General features: G+C 40.1%; 1 protein-coding gene across 2 annotated transcripts in view; it reads left to right on the top strand.

Moving 5' to 3' along the window:
• Positions 1–23,342, top strand: part of LOC134217785 (uncharacterized) — a 244,528-nt gene that overhangs the window by 165,233 nt on the left and 55,953 nt on the right. For both annotated transcript variants that reach the window (XM_062696601.1, XM_062696600.1), the window contains one exon: positions 10,903–11,069. In XM_062696601.1, coding sequence (XP_062552585.1) covers positions 10,903–11,069 — 167 coding nt within the window. The remainder of the gene's footprint in view (positions 1–10,902; positions 11,070–23,342) is intronic.

The following is a 23,342-nucleotide window of genomic DNA, read 5'->3' as shown; positions in this document are numbered from 1 at the left end:
AAACTCCAAACGTGCGCTAGCTCAATAACGAAAGTTCCAGCTACTCGAAACAGAAACATACAAATTTGCGCGAAAAAACAAAACGAACTTCTCGACCGATGCGATGTGTGTTTGTTCGTACGTCGCCCACCCATTATTGGTGGGAAAAATTGGTTGAAAAGTGTACGACTTAGCAAAAGCTGCTGCAAAAGTCTATATTTTTTTTCGTAACGCGATCATTTTTCTACTTGCGATATGTCATATGCTATGTAAAAATCTAGCTTTTTATGAGGCATGAAGGGATTGAAAAAATCTTTTACGTATTGAGTACGCCCTTCTTTTGGAATAATGCTATGGTAAGAGTGTTTTTCTCTGTAATTAAATTCAAAAGAATGCATCTGCCTGAAATACGACTATGATGTATGAAAAACCTTTTTTACAAGGAGGCGTTTGCCCGGAATAATCCTAAGTAATGTCTAGCTTTCGTCAACCCGGTTAAGGTACTGTTCTTATGTTCGCATAAAATGTAAATTGAATCTGTATTATCATAAATGCTGAAATAGATAACGCTGTTGTTCTGTGAGATCATCTTTAAATCCTAGGAGAAACGTACACTGTTTAAATAATTCCCTATCGTATCGGCAACATCATGACATACTATCCATGATACCACGCCATGAAGCTGTCGCTAGTTAATACGTTTATTTTCCCCATATCTGCTAATCCCTATGGGGAATCCCACAAGAGATGAAGAATCTCCTATGTTCTCACACGCGTGCTTATCTTTGTGAACGATTCAGTCTGACCGCACTTCCCCTTCACGGATATCTATACCGTTATACTACCAGTCACGAGAAGTGTCATTCTGCACATGTCATTCTAAGCACAACCTGAAGAGACTGTCCCAGCAGACGGGCTAGGATGTAGAAATAAAAAAACAAGCCCCAGTAGAAGGTGGAACCGACTACGTTCATCCATCAGACATCAGCGCAGCAAACCGTATGTGACTTGTTTTTGTTCAATCCTAACCAAGCTGGATGGCAATTACATCCGGCTGCACTGGCTGAATGACTAGACATCACCACCCGCCATGTGTGCGCTCTATCTGCTGGAATTCCACGTGTGGCCAGAAGGGATGTCACCCGTTGAGTGTGGCGAGGGCGTCGTTTTCGCGACGAGAAAGATTAAGGATGAAAAGCCAACACACGATATCGTTGTGAATCGAGAGGAGCGTGCAATCTATGCAGCGGGTAGTGGAGGAAGAGTTGGTATCCTCGGGAAACAGGAATAGAAGCTTGAACTAACAGTCAGCAGCAGGCGACAAAAGGCAGCAGGATTTTAATTAGATTTTGATGTTTTGTCTCATCTGTATTCTGCAGTGGTTGTTTTCACAGCTTCGGGTGTTAATTTAAGCGCTGTCACTGGACTGGGAGGGGGTACGAAACAGTGGAAACCTTAGAGCTTTAAGAAATAATTTAAAGCTGCTTTTTGAAAACTAGATTCGATTTCTCAGCACAAGTAATAGCAACAGTACCTAATCATAAAGCAATTGTAGGTGATAGGCATGACTTCGTCCATAGAAACTTTTTCAAAAATAATATCAAGCAATATTGATCACGCCGAAACATATGCTTTATACAACGTTCAACAACATAAATGTAATACTATTAGTTTCATTTGAGTATCTTGGAAAATTAATGTATTTTTTAAACACGTCAAGCATATATATATATATATTTGAACACCACCGTAAAAAATCCCAAAAGCGGAACAACCAACGTTAGTACGATCGTAATCATTAGTTCAATCATTATCAATATATCTTTGATTGAGTTCAGTCTATATCAATTCGACACCACAGCAATACAAATGTCATTAGCTAAGTGTTGCTCCATTAGCAACAATATATTTGCAAACCCATCGATCCTACAGCTGCCGAACAGTTCAGCTCAGCATTAGAACCTCGCACGTGATATGGCAACCGCAAATGTCACGCACGTATACAGACAAATACGCTTCATATTCAACTAATCTTCGACGGCCAGGATTTAATTATGTAAATGATTGCATTCGCTAGCCACGTCACGTCACCGAGATAAATTGTCCGCACACATCGGCTAGCTGGCCGGGACCCAGCGGCTGTTGCTAGTTGCGGTCGGATAGCCCCGTTGTTGGTGGCATGCAGATGAGTTGATCCAGTTTATATGCCGCAGCCTATTATGTAGACCTTATGCGAAGGGTGACAATATTAGCCTCGATGAAGTGATTATAAAGGTTTTACGCACTGCTGTTGCTTAAATGTTGCGTTGATGATCACAACATGCGATTTGTCAATGCACCAACGGGGTCAGTCATATGCAAATTCAAACTTTATTGAATGGGAACAGTAGAAGCTTAGTTCGGAAAAGGTGGAAACAATTTTAACTTTTTATTTATTAGGAATCGCTTCACGCGTTTATCGCTGTTTTTGCTCCAGTTCGGTTTTCAAATGAGCACTCAACATGATTTTTCAACTTTTTCGATTTTTCTGCCTTTCCATTGTTTGCTATTGAAAGTTAGTTCGATAGCTCATTGCGATACGGAAATATTGCCACCATCAAACAACATCAACGAACATACCTGGATTCGAACCATTGACCTCCGGAATGGAAAGCACTTGCTATACCATAAAGCCAACGGAACACATAATATGAACACTTTTCATCGAATTGGATACGTGTTTATCGTATTTCGAAAAGCCATAAAGTTTAAAGGGTTTATAGGGTAACGGTTCCAATGCTGGAAGTACTAGTAAATGCACAAAAGAAAACGTATTCAAAATATCAATAATATTTTAATATAAATATTTTTTTTCATTTAAATATAAATAAACTTTTCATTCTGAAATTGGATTTATTCTATTTAATAAACTGTTGAAAATTGCTTACTTTGCCATAGGTAGGGGAACAGTTCGCCATTTCATCCCATAGCTCCTATTCCAATCCTATCAAAAACAAAGCAATGGAAAGGAATTTGGTTTGTTTATTATTTTTGTGATTTTTTTCAGCTGTGAGCACGCATGTTGACAAAAAGAAACGACGTATTTGGTGCCGTATTTCTTCGTTTAGCGATGAGATGGATATATGTATAGTGAGATGGAGATCGGAACATTTCCCTATTTGTTCCTTCAACGAACAAAAGTAAGTAAAAGTAGCTGCACTGTAGATAGATGCGAGAGAGTCATTTAAATTAAGAAAACATATTGTATGAAATTAGCTTTTCGAGCGAATTTTAAGGACAATTTTGGTATAACAGCATCATTACATCATAACGCATCAACTAAAGCAAACGTTAAATGTATAATATGGGAAAATATTATTAAGAACCAACGATATTCACAAAGGGTACGGGTGCCCTTGAAATGAAAATGACTAATAAGTGTTTGGTTGGGTAACTAGCTTTGGGACAGATCGTCGAACCTTTAGTCCAATGGATGTTTAGTCGAATGAACATTTAGTCGAATGGACATTCAGTCCAATGTTGAAAACGATTTTCAGCTAAATAGATCGGTAATGGGTATTTTTTTAAATAATAATCAGACATTGTTTTTTATTTAAATTTGTAATCTACAAGATGAACTTATTGGAGAAATTTTACAGACTTGAAGAAGTTCAATCAGCAGCGGAAGAAACGAATATGGAAGCTAATAAGGATTTACGCCTGAGTAAACTTCTGGAGACCCTGGTGAACTATAGAAAAAATGAATGACCACTTTTATAACAACAGCAAGTATTGTCATGGAAAAATGTGAAGAAAGAGCCGTCGCACGACATTTTTCGGAGAAAAATCGAAATTGTCCCCTTTACAGGTGCCCTGGGGACATTTGAAAGCTTCCTGGGGATGTCCGTATGGAAGACTAACCTTCCGAAAAATCGCTATGAGACTCGTTATAAGTGTGGCAATATTGTTTTATACTGTTTGATATTGGTTCCATGGAGAAAAATTGAGTAACTGGCGAAACACTCCAAACACCAGTTTGCTGGTACCCCAAGGGAATCTGGAATAATTCCGGAACCATCCAGAAATTCCGAAAAACTTAATGTGCTGCAAAACTAGAATGAAAATTGGACCTTGTGTCCAAATTTCATCAAGATTGGCCAAAAATAAAAAAGTTATGATTTTTTCAAAATCAAAAATCGCTTTTTCAAAGAACTTGGCCTTTTGGGTGTTAAAGAAGCCATTAAACCATCTTTCAAGAGGCCCGGAAACCTTTTAAGGTTTTTCTTGCTGTTTCCTTTTCTCCTTCTTTTAAAAGGCTCGGGCGGCCCTTTTTCAAGAAGCACAGAAAGCTCCTTTCAAAAGGCTCGGGTGTCTTCTTTCAAGAGGCCCGTAAGCTTTCTCTTAAGCGTTTCCCTTTAAATTTTCTTTCCGCTTGGCTTCCCTCTTCAGTCTGATGTAGGCTTCCTCCATCTTCTCAAAATTACGTGCTATAATATCTATGTCGTCGGCGAAGCCAAATAGCTGGAAGGACTTATTGAAAATTGTACCACTCGTGTTAATCCTTGCTCTTCGTATTACCCCTTCCAAAGCGATGTTGAATAGCAGACACGAAAGACCATCACCTTGCCGTAACCCTCTGCGGGTTTCGAAGGGACTCAAGAATGCCCCTGAAACTCGAACTACGCACATCACCTGATCCATCGTCGCTTTGATCAACCGTGTCAGTTTATCCGGAAATTCGTTTTCGTGCATTAGCTGCCATAGCTGGTCCCGATCGATTGTATCATATGCGGCTTTGAAGTCGATGAATAGATGATGTGTGGGCACGTTGTATTCGCGGCATTTCTGCAGTACTTGGCGAATGGCGAACACCTGGTCCGTGGTGGAGCGTTCGCCCATAAAACCCGCCTGGTACTGCCCCACGAACTCCCTTGCAGTTGGTGCTAGTCGACGGCATAAAATTTGAGAGAGTACCTTGTAGGCGGCGTTCAGCAATGTGATTGCGCGGTAGTTGCTACAATCCAGCTTATCGCCCTTTTTGTAGATGGGACACACGACACCTTCCATCCACTCCTGCGGCAAAACTTCCTCTTCCCAAATCTTGGTATTGACCCAGTGCAGCGCTCTAGCCAGTGCCTCACCACCGTGTTTAAATAGCTCTGCTGGTAGTTGGTCAATCCCAGGGGCTTTGTAGTTCTTCAGCCGGCCAATCTCCTCCTGGATTTCTTGATGATGATGATGATGATGATGGTCCCGCCACATACCCCTACAAAGGTTTGAGCAAAACGATTTATCTTTAAGATAGTTAATTGAATTTAATATTTCAACAATTTAATCAGATTTGCAGATTTGCCGGTTCTTGGAGATCTGGAGCCGGTAGAATTATGTCCTGCGCGCGGTCTCCCAGGTCCATCACCATACCGCCATCTTCGTCTGCCACATCCCCATTCAGGTGCTCTTCGTTGTGCTGCCGCCACCTTTGGATCACCTCACGCTCGTTCGTAAGTCCTTACACATATCAGGCTGTGGCACGTGGCCCTTACGTGAACGGTTCAACTTCTCATAGAACTTTCGTGTGTTCTTAGTGCGGTACAGTTGCTCCGTCTCTTCACGGTCTCGATCTTCCTGCTGACGCTTTTTCCTCCGGAAAATCGAGTTTTGTCTGTTCCGCGCCTGTTTATATCGTGCCTCGTTCGCCCTCCTGCGGTGTTGCAGCAATTTCGCCCATGCTGCATTCTTCTCTTCTACTAACTGCTCACATTCGCCGTCATACCATTCGTTTCTCTGATCCGGGGGCACCGTGCCAAGTGCAGCGGTTGCGGTGCTACCAATGGCGGATCGAATATCTCTCCAGCCATCTTCAAGAGACGCTGCGCCTAGCTGCTCTTCCGTTGGGAGTGCCACTTCCAGCTGCTGCGCGTCTTCTTGGGCTAGTCTACCGTCTTGTAGCCGCCCAATATTAAGCCGCGGCGTCCGACTTCGACGCGTGTTGTACACCGTCGAGAGTTTTGAGCGCAGGCATACTGCAGCGAGGTACTGGTCGGATTCAATATTCGCACTGCGGTAAGTGCGGACGTTCGTGATGTCGGAGAAGAATTTACCGTCGATTAGAACGTGGTCGATTTGGTTTTCCGTTTCTTGGTTAGGTGATCTCCATGTGGCCTTGTGGATATTTTTGCGAGGAAAGAAGGTGCTTCGGACTACCATTCCGCGGGAAGCTGCGAAGTTTATGCATCGTTGGCCGTTGTCATTCGATACGGTGTGCAGACTATCCGGTCCGATGACCGGTCTATACATTTCCTCCCTTCCTACCTGCGCGTTCATGTCACCGATGACGATTTTGACGTCTCGCAGTGGGCATCCATCGTATGTCTGCTCCAGCTGTGCGTAGAACGCTTCTTTCTCGTCGTCGGGTCTCCCTTCGTGTGGGCAGTGCACGTTGATGATGCTATAGTTGAAGAAACGCAACTGTCGCAACCTGCGAAACCTAGCGACTTGCAGTTCCATGTTCCAAGCTTCCAATCGTGATCCTTTATTCGTCGCCTAGGTCTTTGCCGATTATATCGAGTCGCATTATCTCTTATATTGTTCGTAATTATTAGTTTTCCAGGCGGCTTATTGGGCCTGCGCAAACCTCCTGTCTCGCCGGAGGGCCATCGTGTCAGGGCTGTTTAGTGTCCCACATAACACCAGGACTTGGGCTTGTGCGCTTTGAGCGGCACATGGTCGCTTTGGCGGAGCCTACTTGCGGATACATGCAGCTTTTTATAGAGGTTTAACAGGGCCCACTGTAAAACCCCACCACATCCTAGGCAGGCGCCACAACTCGCAGATGGCCTGGAGAGGGATCGTCAAGCCCTTGGACATAGTCCCTGCTGCCCCCAAGCTGCTCAGAAGCCTCCATTTAACCCTCAAAGACCCAGGACGAACGGATTTTTTTTTTCAAATGGCTCGCATTCAGCACCTGATCGTCGGAATTCCTTGTGGTTTCGTTTGTGCGTAATGGAAATAGCTATATTTTTTTAGACCGAAATTCCTGTTCAGGTCCGAGTTATTGCTAAAAATAAGTGTGCGCGGGGGTCTTTTCCCTGTAATTCGAAAGCAACTCAATGTTCTGGCCATGTTTACGTCCGGAATTTACAAATCAATCATCAAACCATTTCAAAAACATATTTGACAAGAATTCTAGTTGATTTCGATAGTTTCATCATTTGAATAGGACATGGTTGACTAAATTCAGGGCTGGATTCAGGGGTCACAATGGTATACTGTGGGCTACAAAACCAATTACAATGAAACATGCCTGCGGGAATTGACATGCAGCTATGCAAGCTTTACAAATCAGGAGTTTTTAAATTTCCATTTTCAATTGAATGTGATCTTCTGCAATTCTTACCAGGGCCGGAATCAGGGGTCACCACCAATTTCAATGAATATGGTCATGCGACTGCTCAAACTTCATGAAAACACATCAGGAGCTCAATGAATTCTGTTTGCAATTGAAATTGAGTTTCTAAAATTTCGACCAGGGTCGGATTCAGAAGTCAAAATGGGGAAAGCTGGGACATAACACCAATTACAATAAAACTGGGCACGCGACTGCTCAAACTTCAAGAAAACACACCAGGAGTACAATTAGTTCTATTTCAGAACGTCGGCTCAGGAGGCACGTTCCCCTCAATTTGGGAGATTTGTGCCATCGCCTTCACTGGCCTTTCTCATCATTTACCTGACGGAAAAGGAAGTGGAAAGGGGAAAGGAAGAGGAAGTGCAGTTGGAAAGGAGAATGGAACAGGTTTCTGGAGAAGGAGGATACAATCAATAATACATACATACAATGCATTTTGTAAAACGCAATGAATCGCGAAGCATAAAATATCTGGATAAGTCACCAAATGCAAATGCATATGATATACCATTTATAGGAAAGCCAATTATGTAGACTCACACGCATTCAGCTAGGGACTAAAGAGAGGTGTCACAAAAACACGAAAGTCAAAGACGAAACACAGAGTGCACTGTGAAAAACGCATAATGTGAATCCATATAGGTGAGAGACACAAAGTACATTGTGAAAAACGCATAATGCGAATCTACATTGGTGACAATTTGAGAAAAACTAAGTAAAACACATATTCATAACCCCATTCTTATTGAACCTCACGTTGAGATTGAACAAGTATAGCCGAAGCCGAACGTCATGGACGAAACACAGAGTGCACTGTGAAAAACGCATAATGCGAATCCATATAGGTGACAATTTGTTGAAAAACTAAGTAAAAAAACATATTCATAACCCCACCCTTATTTAACCTCAAGTTGAGATTAAACAAGCCGAAGCCGAACGTCAAAGACGAAACACAGAGTACACTGTGAAAAACGCATAATGCGAATCCATATAGGTGAGAGACACAAAGTACATTATAAAAAAACGCATAATGCGAATCCATATAGGTGATAATTTGTTGAAAACTAATTAAAACACATATTCATAACTCCACTCTTATTTAACCTCACGTTGAGATTGAATAAGAGTAGCCGATTATCTCGGAGAAGCAAAAAGTCAACTACGCCAACTACGGTTAGCGCAGCGAGGGCTAAATACTGTGAAGGGGGCCCTGGTGCTTCACAGGCTCCGTTTTTCACAGGTTATTAGACCCCCCTAACCATTTATTCGTAGGCACGGTAAGCATAAAGCCGCATCACACCGAGAATTAGGGGTCACCTGGAACAGGCAATCCGTAATGTTATTCTTAGCCAGATAACCAGGTGCCGACACCACACGGCTATCTAGGCTGTTCGTGGAGAGAAGTTGACATTGACTTTACGTCAACTCTCAATGTGGTCGTACAGCCAATCAAAACACATCAGGGGCACAATTAGTTCTGTTCTCAAACTTCAAGAAAACACATCAGTAACTCAATGAATTCGGTTTGCAATTGAAATTTACCTTCTGAAATTTCGACCAGGGTCGGATTCAGGGGTCAAAATGATGAGAGCTGGGGACATAAAACCAATTACAATGAAACTGGGCATGCGACTGCTCAAACTTCATGAAAACACATCAGAGGCTCAAAGAATGCTATTGAAAATTTAAATTGATCTTCTGCATATATGTGTGTATATAAACGGATGCGGATCTCGAAATTATTCCGATATTCCACAGAAAATGCGTTTGAATTTATAATTACTTATGGGTCATGTATATCCGGCGTGGTGCTAAGGGCCGAATTGAAAGGTTTCCATCCTGGGCGATTTTCAGCTATCGCCTTAATCAGAAGAGATTACTTTTTGACAACTCAACTAGAAGTTCAACTGTTACACAAATAATTTCAATCCTTTAATTATGGCAAATACTACATTTTGTCACCTAAATACATACAATTAAAGCACACACACGAGAAAGCATTCGATTTCAAACGTATAATCAGTATCCAACATGACGTGTCTGTAACTAAATACTGTTAACAACTTCGACTAGTTCCTCAGTGAAAGCTTGTTTAAAACAGGGCAAATACCAATAATTAGCGAAAATGCTTTCCCTGCACCATGTGCCTATTTGTTGCATTCAACAAAATGAAAAGCGTGTGCGGAAGGAAAGTAAACTCAATTCGAATTATTACATTATGTATGTATTTGAACGGCTTCATTAGGTACTGAAAATGGAAAATAATGACCAGCACAATTTTGTATACCCGGTGAATTTATTCCTGTTAAAGGGAGTCCATGATAATATGTACATTTTGCAGTAATTCAGACATAAATGTGGTGTGCTGCTTCATGGAAGTGTTATACCTTTTTGCATATGATCAGTAATTCAGATTTTTGCAATAATGCTACCCAAGCAAATTGATTTACTTTCGATGGAATCAATATTCGAAAATTGTTGTCTTTTCGTACTTTCAGAAATTGTACTGCAGTAAACGAGTTGAAGCACGGGTCAAATTGTCCACATATTTGTAGCTGCATCATTGAACGAGATTTATTATTTCCAAACCATTAAATCGTGGTATGCCTTTTTTATTACTTACGGTGAAATAACCTTCTGGAGGGTTTCACATATGATACGGTGAGGCTCGAATTTGCTATTAGTACGTGCCTATATGCTGGTTACATCAGATCGGATATATGATTTAACTCGCTACCTAATTACATTTCTTTCACATGTTCATGGCAAGCAAATTCCATACACTTCGTGCTCACTCCATAAATATAATAATCCCTGAAGAGCTCTGACTGTACAGTTCAAAAATTTGAACGTACTTTACATTGTTTGAAATTCTAAATGCAATTAATGTAGCATAACAAAACCTGTCTGTATAAGCGCCATTTTATTATGTGGAATTTAATAACTATAATTCCCAACACGATATTTCCATTTCCGTTTCCAGCACCACTTGTAGTTTTAATTAAACGCCATCGGCCAGAGATTGCCTCCCCCTAGCGAGCTCCTTCAACAGCAGGTTAACCTAAATATGAGCAACATCAACATCATGAAACCATAAAGTTAGCCGATCCACCATCAGCGCTGGCAGCGGATTCCGAAATGTTTGCGCCGTGTTCGAGCTTTCAATTTACCTCATCCAACAGCAACAACGGTTCGGTTCGCTGTTCTATGCTCTCGTGTGGTTTACATTGTATTTCCACTAATAAAAGCTACCCAAGCGGAGTATCTGTAGCATATTCGAATGCAGGCTGATGATGGTTGGCTTTATCCGCCGTGCACGAAATGCTACTCCACATGCACTGCACTCCACAATAGATGCTAATGAAAACATGCAAGTTTTACATCTAGCGAATTCAACTTTTGCTGCATGGTAAATCAATTCAAATCACATTACGTATCATGTATACATACCTAGCTTTAGTAAGATTTATTGGGTCTTTGAAGCAGCTACATAATATAACTAATTTGCTTTCATCATCTTTTCTCGCTAATTACAGCTTATCCTGGAAATCAACAGCGAAGTGGCACTGTTCAGAGATCTGCTTATACACGTCGGTCAGGCACGGGACTGTCCGGAACTACGTGAAAAGATCCGGAAATTGCGACGATCCTGCGTGGAAGCATGCAAACACACCTCCGCGCTAATACTTCCGCAGATTCGGCAGTGAGTATTTCAGTACATGTTAACTATACTTTATGTAATCTTTCTCCTGGTATGAGCTCACCTTTGGTCGAGAGCTGCACTTAAGGTTCAACCGGGGATTATGTATTTTTTTTTTCTTGCCAACGTCCTTCGCTTCGCTCTTCAACTGCGTACTGTGTAATTTATAGCTGACAAACCCCTTTTTAGTAGGAACTAAAATAATGAAAAACAAATATGGACCCAGTACACCGGCGTAGAAACTTAAAGCTTTTCCGTCAATGGAAATGTCAACGAGTTGTGCATATACAAGTCACATTACACATAAAGGGAATGTGCTCTCTCGGCATGTAAAAAAGTGCAAAGAGGGGCAAATTATTCTTATGAGCACTCAAATAATGTTTAATCATTTGCTACAAACATTGCTGACTATTTTCTAACACTTTCAGTGCATTAGGGCAGCGGTTCTCAACCTGGGGTACATGGACCCTTGTGGGTACTTCTTCACTGAGCCCAAGGGTAACTTGGACAGAAATGCTTAATTGCGGATGTATTACCATGCAAATAAAAAATGTTGATACAGTTTTGATAATTGTGTAAGTTTTGATTCCTTTGTATTGTACATAATATGCTTCAATAAATCAAAACCTATAGAGATCTGTCCACTACAACGTCACAGTGTATGAAGAGTTTTGGGACAAACGATCAAAAGGACAAAACGTTGAATGATCTAAATCTGGAATTCAGAAAGATCTAAGTAGCTCAGTAGCTTCGATGCAAGAGGTTTGAAAGCCTCCTTCCAGACAGCTTGTAAGCCACCTTGCAAGCAGCTCAAAAGGCTCGGTAGCCTCCTTTCAAGAGCCTCGGAACTCTTTTTTTTTTTTTTTTCAAGGGAAACGAGAGCCTTTTTTTAAGTGACTCGGAAGCCTTTTTTCAAGTGACTCGGAAGCTTCCATTCAAGAGGCTCGAAAGCCTCCTTTCAAGAGGCTCGGAAGCCTCCATTCAATAGGCGCCTCCTTTCAAGAGGCTCGGAAGTCTTCTTCCAAGAGGCGTGGAAGCCTCCTTTCAAGAAGCGCGGAAGCCTCCTTTTAAAAGGATCGGAAGCTTTCTTTCATGAGGCTAGGGAGCCTCGGAAGCCTCTTTTCAAGTGGCTTGGAACCCATTAAAAGTCCTAAAAGTCTTATAGGAAGCTTGATGTATTAACTTAATTTAAATTGCAAAGTTTTGCAGAATAATGAAGACTCAAGACAACTTTGAAGACCATATATTTCGTTAGTTTTCAGGTCGTTTTTTATATATTTTTATATATTTAAAGAGAATAGTAGATATACCTCATTGAATGTAGAAGTTCGAATGGGTACTTCTGAAGGCTGAAACCCGCCGAATAAGGGGAAATCCCCAACATAAACTTCATACCTGGGGTGGCCTTGTGCATCTCGAATCGAATCACTCGATTCGTACGTTTTTGCATTCGTTTCGAACAAATTGCGGCATTATGTATTTCGTTCGACTTCATTCAGTCGCAGTACAAGATTTCGAATGATGCTGTACTAGCTCAATCGAGTATGTTCTGTCAAACGAAATGTAAACAGAGAGAATTGAGATTCTCACGTCCAAATGTGTGAGTGGCGATAAAAGGAAAACAAACACTCCTAGATGGTGCTACTCAGCAAAGTTTGGGTAAAAATGAGTATATTTCCATATATTTTTTGACTCCTTCGCAACCATTGTGATGACTCGATCAATTTTGAGGTTATGAGCAGAAGGAAAACAAACATGTATTTACACATGCCGAATTGCACATCAGTGTGCGAGCGTTAAACGTCACTCATCTCTATAAGAGATAGCTGTCTCCGTGTTTAGTATGCCGCCCGCTGGAGAGACAACCTTCAGCGCATGGCGAATGTGAGTAAACAGAGAAAATAAAAGTAATTTCAGCTGCGTGTAGCATGTTGCCTGTTGGAAAGGCATCCTTCAGGGCATGAGTTGGCATGTAATTTATAAACAAGCTAATTGTGCTCAATGACTATAAAAAGGAATATTATTTAGTGCTGTTCAATGAGAGCTTATAGTAGCTCGAAGTTTCTCCCTGTCCTGCTCATGCCCATTTGTTGACAAAAAAGAACGAGCAGGACGGGAACAACTTCGAGCTACTTCGAGCTGCTCATTGGACAGCATTTTTATTGAGCAGTTGCAATCGATTAAAATATTATGCCGATACGATATGTTTTGTAAATTGAGATATTGTTACGACACAAATTATAAGTTTTATGTTTATTCGAGTTTATGCCACAGATCCAATTTTGAGCTAAATAATTTAAAGCTAAAGAAGGATTCCACAATAAATTACTTTGTGTTTTAGTTAAATGCACTTGGGTTATCTCTTCCGCGTTTTTTATTTAACTCAACTATTTTTACGTACACACGAATATACAAGTTTTTACGCAGATTTTCCCCATCGATTTTTTACGCGGTTTATCGAAATCGGCATGAAATACATGAAAACTGCAAAAAAAGATTTTAGTTGAAGTTGTTTTCACGCTGATTTCGTGATAATTAGATATTGCATATTGTCTGGAAACTATGAAAGTAGGTATACTAATGACATTCTTTCCTTCAAGATACAATAATGAAACATTTATTCTCTTCCCGTAGAGAAATAATAACAAATATAATTAAAAACTTTCAGCAAGAAATGACTCTCGAACAACATTCGAAAGCTATAAAGGTGACGAGTGTTTTTCATTCGACTTGAGTCGTTTTCCAGTGTGCTATCGAGTATCCATAATGTCAAAACATCTCGTTATTCTTGTACCTCCTCGAGCATACTCGAACGATGAGTCGTTTTCGAGATCGAATCGAAAGCCGTAATGCCAAACATGTTCGACTCGATAGAATTACGTTCGAATCGAGATGCACAATGCCACTCCTGGTTACAGCATCGTTACACCTTTGCCTGGTGTTTTATAGGGCTCCATAATTATCGATCTTGGGCGATGTTCCGCCAGTTTTCCTAAACGTTTAGGTTCCCCAGATCTGATTTCACTATGTGGTAGCCTTCTACGAAGTCTATTGTCGTGCGTTCGATTCCAATGATGTCGATGTCGTCCGCAAGGATCAGGATCATATACTACCAAGGAGATTATGACATGTGTGTGCACGCTAGATGATCTGTTCGCTTCCTCGAATGTAATGTTGAACAGTAAATCCGAGAGCGCATCACTCTCACATCCATCTAAGGTCTCAACCGAAGATGACACTTTATTTCGAGCTCTCGGCATTTAGCAAAGATCATCCACAGACTACACATCTGATCCATCGTTGAGCTGCCCTCAAACGGTCTCAGGGGCACACGTCCGAAAATGTCGTTCGGCTGAACAGTTCCTTTGGCTGAAAAAGTCGGTTGGCCAAATATCTCAGTTGACTGTATGTGCTATTTGGCCGAAATGGTCGTTTGGCAGAAATGATGATTTGGCCGGAATGGATATTTAGCCAAAAGTGTCGTTCGGCTGTAGGACATTTTCGGCCCAAATTGCTCTTTCTACCAAACGGCGTTTTAGACCCAATAATCTCTTCGGTAAAAGAAAAGATTCAGCCAAACGACCATTTCGGCCAACAGCATGATGTCAACAAAATGATAAAGCAAAGTACTTTTTCGGCCATATTACCAGTTCAGCCTAACGTCTCTTTAGGCTGAATTTTCGACCTAAAATACGTTTGGGACAAACGTTCAATTCGGTCAAATGTAATTTGGCTACATTACATTCGACTTAACGCATTGACGCGTTGCCGTACTATTTATTAGCCCGGACGCACAGTGGTTCCCCATAGGCCATTAATCCAAAATATATTTTTTTCTAAATTCAACAAGTTATTCCTTAACTGCTTAACTCCAGTTGAATAAACTACGTGAAAATGTTTGCATACTTCATAATACCAATGTTTCCTCTTTAATTTCCCTCTTGAAGCTACCTCTAAGTAAATATATACACTTCCTGGTTGTACAAGCTAATGGTAAACAAATAACGTCACTATGTTTGTTGAACGAATACACAATTTTCTTCTGAATTTTGTTTTCTTCATTCGCCAAGAAAGTATGTTGCCACTCCAACTTCCCTTCAGAAACATTTCCTGAGTGTATATTTACATATTCAGTTGTCATCTAAAGGCTATTTCAACTGCGACCGTCTGCAACCAAGCAAATGGTAAACAAACAACTTTACAATGTTAAGAAAATTATTTTGAGCTTTTTAGTGGATTTTTTACTAATATCAGCTAATTGTCCTGTTATATCATCTTATATATCAGCGTTATGGTTTCATAGTAGTAAGTAAAAAGAATTCAAATCAGCTGGAGACGAGCCAGCCTCGGGCTGAAAGTCTCCTTAATAAAGACAATAAAAAAAGGCGAGTTTTTATCACGTGATAATTTAAAAGTAAGACCGCGGGTGAGTTTTGATCACCCTCGATTGTTTGAAAATTGTTTTTTTTTTTCATCCCTGAATCTGGACAAAACTTTTGTTCAAATATTCAATTCAGCCCAAAGAAATTCGACTAGAAGACTTTCGGCATAACGTGTTATTCAACCAAATGGCATTCATCCGAATGAATTATTATCAAAACATACACCCTGCATAAGACGAGTGTAGTGCTATTGACTTTGTATTCCAATTCAAATACCAAATTTAGAGGTTTAGCTCGAACTAGCAACCGAGTCGGTCGTGTTTTCACGTGTGGTTATCGAGTGTTATTTTTCAGCGTGTGTTCGGTTGGTTGTCACCCATTTCAGGCAAATCGGACGACGGGCATTCCGCCCCATCTCCCGACGAGTGTGTCGGATGACTAGTGTTCCGCCCCTCATTTCGACAACTGCTGTGACGGTTGTTTTTGGCGCGTGAGCTTACGTTCCTTTGGCGGTCGGTGCTACGCCCCATCTCCCGGTATCAGTGCGCTGGGCCCCGTGACGTCATCTAGTGGGGACGCCACCAGTTTCGGCTGGTAGGACGCGGTTTTTCGGACGGTTGGACGTGCTTATTAAAAACGGGGATAGGGGAAGAGGTTTCAAAATAGTGTATGAGAGAAGGTCGGAAAAACCGAAAATTTCCACATTTTGAAGAAACATCTAGCATTTTGGCGAGGCAAAACGCCCTAGTGGCACTAACCTACAATGTACTTGCGTCTCCACGAACTATCCATACCAGAATGTTGATTCGCCGACGCGTGGTGCTTTGTTCCCTAGGAGCCAGCTAAAAAACGTTTTGCTTCATGAGTTTTCCGGCAACAGAATATCACCACTTTTTTTAATGTGAATATTATCAATATGATTGAGATTTTTGACAATTTTTGAATGGCATCAACTAGCTATCTTGTTTAACTGTTGCATAATGTAAAAATACCCATAAAGCAGTGTTTGCTTAGCTAGGGCATATTGCCCCCCCCTTCCCCTAAACGCTTTTTCCGTGGCCAGCACCGCTCAAAAATTGGGTGTCGCTGGTGGCGGTGGGACGCATCTGATGACCCCGGAACTGGACCGATCGTCCAGTGGCGACCGGAGACGACGAGTGCGCGTTTCTCAAAATGTTTCTCTCGAACATTCCTCCAGTTCGGTGGAGACGCACGGTATTTTTCGCCCCATATATCCAACATCACAGTGATTTCTCGTGGAAGTGCAGATGACTCGTCGGCTTCTATCAAAGCGAGTATCACGTCAACAATTTCCTACCTATTCCTCAATTGACCTGCATTCGGAAACGGCCGGCGCTGGTATTGCTTATTTTTGGGTCACCAGTTCTTACACATTGAAGATGTTGTTAGTCCCAAACTTCATCTGTTGGTTCTCTGTGTAATTACAGCTGACAATAACGGAGTAGCAACCGTGGGCGGTCAGTCATGCTCATGCAAATGGCATTTATCAGAATAGCTTCCGGTCAAACGATCAATTTTCCTGATGTATTTTGTAAAAACCATTGAAGACTGACATGGCTCCGCATATACAGTAGGGTGGCTCAAAAAACACTTTTTCAAATTTTTTGATGGGCCGCCCTCTTATTCGGTTCTATTTGATGCCCTGATGCTCTGGACAAAATTTCAGCCAAATCGGTCAACGTTTGGGCGGTGCTAAACTCGTTGAAAGTTTATATAGAAAAATGTATGCAGAAATATCCAAAAACAGTGATTTGCAGTTAGACGGTACAATTTACGATCAAGAACCATGATACTCATTCAGTTCTTGTAGAATTAAATACAGAATGTTATGCTGAAAACTGCGAGAAGATTAGAGTTTTTCAGGCAAAGATATTAGCATTTTACTGGAGTGTTGTAGGGGTGAATTTATTTCTTTTCAAAGGTAAAAGAAACGAAATTTGCTCAAACCCCACTTCAGAGAAATGCTAATAACTTAGCCGGGAAAACTCTAATCTTCTCGCGGTTTTCTGCATAGCATTCTGTATTAAATTCTTCAAGATCTGAATGAGTATCATAGTTCTTCATCGTAAGTTGTGCCGTCCAACTGCAATTCACTGTTTTTGGATGTTTCTGCATACATTTTTGCATATAAACTTCCAACGAGTTTAGCATCGCCCAAACGTTGACCGATTTGGCTGAAATTTTGTCCAGAGCATCAGGACATCAAATAGAACCGAATAAGAGGGCGGCCCATCAAAAAAATTGAAAAAAGTTTTTCCCATACTAATTTGAGCCACCCTAATATACAGGGACTACATTCGGGCGTACATTATTTTGTAAACAAACATTGTTTCATAGATTCCGTATATTATATTTCACGCGCTCAGGATCATAGAGGCGTAACTATATTAATCGCTTTCTTTTCATCGATGTTTTGTTTTCATCAATGTAGCGAATTTCAACAGTTTACCTTAGATTTTATGGTTCGGGGCGATAAAGGATAGTTGCAGCTTCCACCACAAGCAACAATCATGGTTATAACTTTTAATTCAGTTGAGTTATTAACGGAAGAAAAAATCCATGAAGAGAAATCGATCAATACAGTTACGCCCCTATGATCCTAAGCGCGAGAAATGTTTCTCTACAAAATTCACTCCCTTATGCGATAGAGAAAAGCTAACGGATAGTGGGTATACAACCCGTGGTATTCTCAGGAAATGCTTGCTTTAAGAATTCGCTTTCCAATGTTTGTTTCCAAAATCATATGCGTCCTAATCGTAAAGTGGTACCGGTTTGTCCCCAGTTAATGCCTCGGAACTTATTCCAGGTGCCCAAAACTAACCAACAAGGTTTGAAATTCATTTAGGAGCAAACGTGTGTTTGATTTTTTCTCGATCTGATTTTGGAAAATCGAAATTCTGTGCGTTAACTATCACACTCTCTTCGTACTGTCTTTTCTTTCTGTGGCGAATTCATTTCTCTGTACTTGCTGCACTGTATTGTTTCCCGTTGAATCGCATTGCTGTGCAGTAGACCTCTTCATGTTTTCACAAAAGTATCAAAAATGCAACCGGTCAGCCCAGAATCACAATTCTTATGCTAAAATAAACCTCCTGTAAAATGTTCAGCTAATTCGGATAAAATTTCCAAGTGGGTGGCTTAAGTCGATTTAGTGTTTTTGGGCTATTTTCGGTTTTCAAAAAAATACAACAAGAGAAATAATCGCCAAAAACTACTGCAACAAGTGATTTGCGAGCTTTTAAGTGCAAAAAAAAACTGTTTCTTCTAAAAGTCATTGTTCTCCAAAAATTTTGAATTTATGACAAATCATTGCTAATTTAATAAATGTCATAGATTTGCACGTTAGGATTTCTTCAAACAAGTTTTTCGAACAAAGAAGCTTTAATTTCACTTGTTACTACGATGTACTAAATGGTAAAAGCATATAGACATATGGTGAAACGAACCAGACCCGGTGCAATGTGTACAACCATACACGACCATCGATGATTCTTCAAATGATGAACATCGATCGCTAGAACTAATTAAGAATTAGCCGAATAAAAAATATGCGTACCGTTGCCTCCGTTTTTGCCAGTCTCGGTAACAGTGACTTTCATTCACTGCCCGAGCCATCCTCAGAAAGGATGTACGGCAAAGACGGACGCTACGATAATTTAATTATTCTCAAATGGCCCTCGCATACTTCACCTTTCGAACCATTTTCACACTCGTCGCAACCTAGCGATAACTTTCAGATTCCGTTTCCTTCCCATCTGCTTTCGCACACACGCTGCTCCCTTCCTCTATACGAGCAGCATCGAGACCGATATGCCAGTAAAATTTAATAGTAGGTATTCAACTTCACTGATGTATGACAGTCCTTAAATTATTGTTGTTATTGATACACAATCGATTTTTTGGAGTGCTGTCAAAAATCGACTTTTAAAATATTCGGGGGAATTTGATCACTTGCTTTGATAAAATTAGAAAAGTGCTCTCAGATTTTTTTTTTAAATACTTTTCCGTCAAAACACGCGGAATTTTTTAATTTCTGTGCGTATACATGAACGATTTTTGTTATTGATTTTTGACAGCACATGCAATTTTAAAATTTGGGGAGACTTGGTTCCCTTTCTATGATATCAACGCAATAAATATTTTTTTTCCTGCCAACTCTTCATCTAATCTGTCAAACCTATAAAAAATTAGAAGCCTGAGAACAAATTTATATATTTTTAAATTTTTTCGCCAAATTTTTGTATGGGTGATTAATGGGGGATCAAGTGTCCCCATATTGAGGCAATAACTTCAAATCCAAATATCCTAAAGCTTTGATGGAATGTTGACATTTTCATCAGTATACATCATTAAGCATATTTATGGCTTTGTGCTGTGAGAAAACGAAAGCATTTGGTCATTGTTATGGAAAAAATGGAGAAAATATTTTAAGCTCTTTTTAGTGGAATGTATTCAACCGTCTAAGACGAGTTTAGTACTTTCCATTTAATTCCACTAAGTTTTGTTATCTTTGCAGATACGTATTTCGACCTCAACTGTGAGGTCGTCTTCAGTGTCTTGTACTTGACTCGACTTCTACACAAGTCGGTTGATGAAAAAATTTAAGGAGGGGAAAACATACAAACCGCCCTGTAGAATAACCCTCGAGGACTCGCGCCGTTTTAAAAAGTACAACACTGCCTGAAAAAGCTCGCTTGTCGTACACAACGGAGGCGAGACTACATAAGTGATTCAAGACTAAGCGAGTCCCGGAAGGATAAATAAGGTTGTCAATCCAGAAAGTAACTCACCACATAAACTGCCGCTAACCGCAAGTCAGACTTATCTGTATATGACTTATCTGATAAGTCTGACTTACGGTTAGCGGCAGTAAAGGTCAAAGAATCTATACTAAAAAATACGCTAGAGCAAAACTACTTTAGTTCTCGATAAAACAGGTGATCAAGTCTCCTCACCTTCCCTTACACTTCTTGCGCTATTGTAATATTTGTAAAGTATTGTTATATTATTTCATGAATTCTAAACGCTGGAAGATCGTTATTCGAACCAGTTTGAACTAAATTTCAGATTGTATTAGTTTTTATACTTAAAATAATTAATAAAAAATCAATTGGACATTGTCTTAATGTCCGAATTTTAACGTGTACAAGCCTTACTATCCATGTGGGTCATAGTATCCATGTTTGGATTTGTATGCAATTAAGTATGTGCCGACGCATGATATGCATATTTGAAAATACATGGATTTTTGCCATAAAATATGTGTCGATTTTCCTGAGTGCTCTGTTAGCAGCAAAAGTTAAAAGTCACAAACTATTATCAACGGTAGCGAAATAATTCTGCTCCAATGACAGTATGAAAAATGGTTTCTTTCCCAATATGTGGCTTTGCGCCTTTGATAACAATTTTTAAATGATGTTTCTGGTCTTTTCGTAGGTCTTATCGAGGCTCTCATAGAACGCATCGTTCACGTCATCTAATCTAATCTAATCGAACACAAACGCATCCAGTACAAAGAAAGCATCCTGGAAAATCATTGAGTTAGATGACACCCAATAAATTTTCTTGTCAATATTGAGGTTTACAGCATATCACTGATATGACATAAACGTCAAAGCGGCCAGGCCCACTGCGTGTGATGATTCTTCGAGATGCATCATGTTTAAGTAGTCACTTCAACTTGATACATATCACGAATTTATAGGGGTTGAAGGATGCGTGGACATATCGTACCATACACACCGCGTTCTTTTCAAGTTCTTATTTTGGTTGTTGTATATACATATGAAGTAAAATGAATAACAATATGATAAGAAATTAAATCAAACTTGATATATTATGCTGTCCCTAATTCTCAATACGCAGATTCGGTGGCTTATTTGCTTTCACCGGAAAATTGCTTTATTTAACTTTATTTGCTTCCCGATCATCATGAAACCAAATCCACGATCGACTCTGTCGCCGCCGCTACAGTAGATGTGGTACTTGAATAAAGTGTTTGCGTTGGGACTCACCAATTGGAGTTCACGTTCTTTGGTTTTGGACCAGCGTCTCCTGGGTTGCTGCCGCACTCACATCGACCTTCTGCAGCTCACGACCCAGAAACCCAACGATGCGGATTCATTTAACCTTTTGTCTGTGCTCTGGGGTCAATATGACCCCAGGCCACTTTGAGTGGCTGCCATTTTTTTAGTTTTCAACCGATTCTCCCAATTTTTGGTAGTTTGGTAAAACTCGCCGAGATCTGTCGCCTAGGTGCAAATTCGCTTGAAAAATCTTGAAAATATGCGCTATAGTGAACTTTAAAAAAAAAACTTACGTTGTCTGTGCTCTGGGGTCAAATTGACCACAAATTGAAATTGCTATAACTTTTTTAATGTTTGGCTAATTTTGGATTTTTGGGGCTGTTTCAAAAGATAATTTAATCATCTTTCAGGACGTTACCTAAGATTTATCATAAATAGGCGGGTACTTCGCGGGTAGGTGTTTTCGTCAAAAAAGATACAAAATCAGTGATTTTTCCCGCTTATGTCACTTATATCTGAAAATCCTACCCATTTTGAACTGCACCTTTTCAAAAAGGTTGTGCAGCAAGGCGTGTGCTTTGAAATGAGGCATTGATTAATTTAGAGCTTGGTCGTTAGGTGGCGGTATATTTGAATTCATTAATTTAGACTACTCCAGTAATTCCGATATATGGAATTTTCCTCATTGTAAATATTCTTATCGCACAAATTTGAAATTTGTGAAGATGACGTCTTTAACATAGCTCGTCTGGTGGGAATGGACTGTGATGTGACGGAATAAATAATTAGGAAATTTACAAATAGGCGGCGCTAGCGTACTTGCAATATTCTTGCATATATGAAATATTGCTTTAGCTTGAGATCTCTCATACCTACACCCAAGTTGTATTCGGCAACATTGTTTAGGATAGCACTACAAATCGGTACTCAATATAATAAGCACTTCTTCCAATTTTTAAATTTGTGCTATAAGAATATTTACACTGAGGAGAATTCTATATATCGGAATATCTTAAGTAGTCTAAAATAATGAATTCAAATATACAACCACCTGGCGGCCGAGTTCTAAACTTATCAACGCCTCATGCCAAAGCACATGCCTTCCTGCATAACCTTTTTAAAAAAGGTGCAGTTCAAAATGCGTAGGATTTTCGGATATAAGTAAAATAATCATGAAAAATCACTGTTTTTGTACCCTTGTTCACTAAAACCCCTCCCCGCGATGTACCCGCCCACCTATAGTCAATCTTTGGTAACGATTAAATTATCTTTCGAAACAGCCCCAAAAATCCAAAATTGGTCAAACATTAGAAAAGCTATAGCCGTTTCAATTTGGGGTCAATGTGACCCCAGAGCACAGACAACGTAAGTTTTTTTGAGCACAGACAGAAAGTTAAAGTTAAAGGTTCCAAGTTTCTATTTTCCAATCGTTGTCGATTATTCGCTGTCGGATCTGTTGCCTTTGAATCTGTTCGATGTCTTTACTTTTGTTTTTCTTGGAAACTTTGGTAGTTTACCTTACCAGAATTGCGCTAATACTCTGTGAACATTGAGATTAGATATTTTGACACTTGATTGACGTTACTTAAGATGATGTGAATTACATAGTCAAGTAAGTAAAGACATTTCAGCGTCAAAATATCTAATTCAAAATGTTCATAGAGTAGGACGGCCTATCAATAAGCAAAAGTACTCCGCTGAAAAACTTAAACCAATTGTGGTCATCACTGATAGTATAGAGATACATGGAACTTTTCTTCTTTAAACTAATTACAATACACAACATCAAACCCCATGCTTCTTTAACGCTTTTCCTCCCCAACTCATACCTTTCCTAGGGACCAGTC

This window comes from Armigeres subalbatus, chromosome 2, assembly GCF_024139115.2.
Source record: "Armigeres subalbatus isolate Guangzhou_Male chromosome 2, GZ_Asu_2, whole genome shotgun sequence".
NCBI lineage: Eukaryota > Metazoa > Arthropoda > Insecta > Diptera > Culicidae > Armigeres > Armigeres subalbatus.
This window is presented reverse-complemented; position numbering and strand designations above follow the sequence as displayed.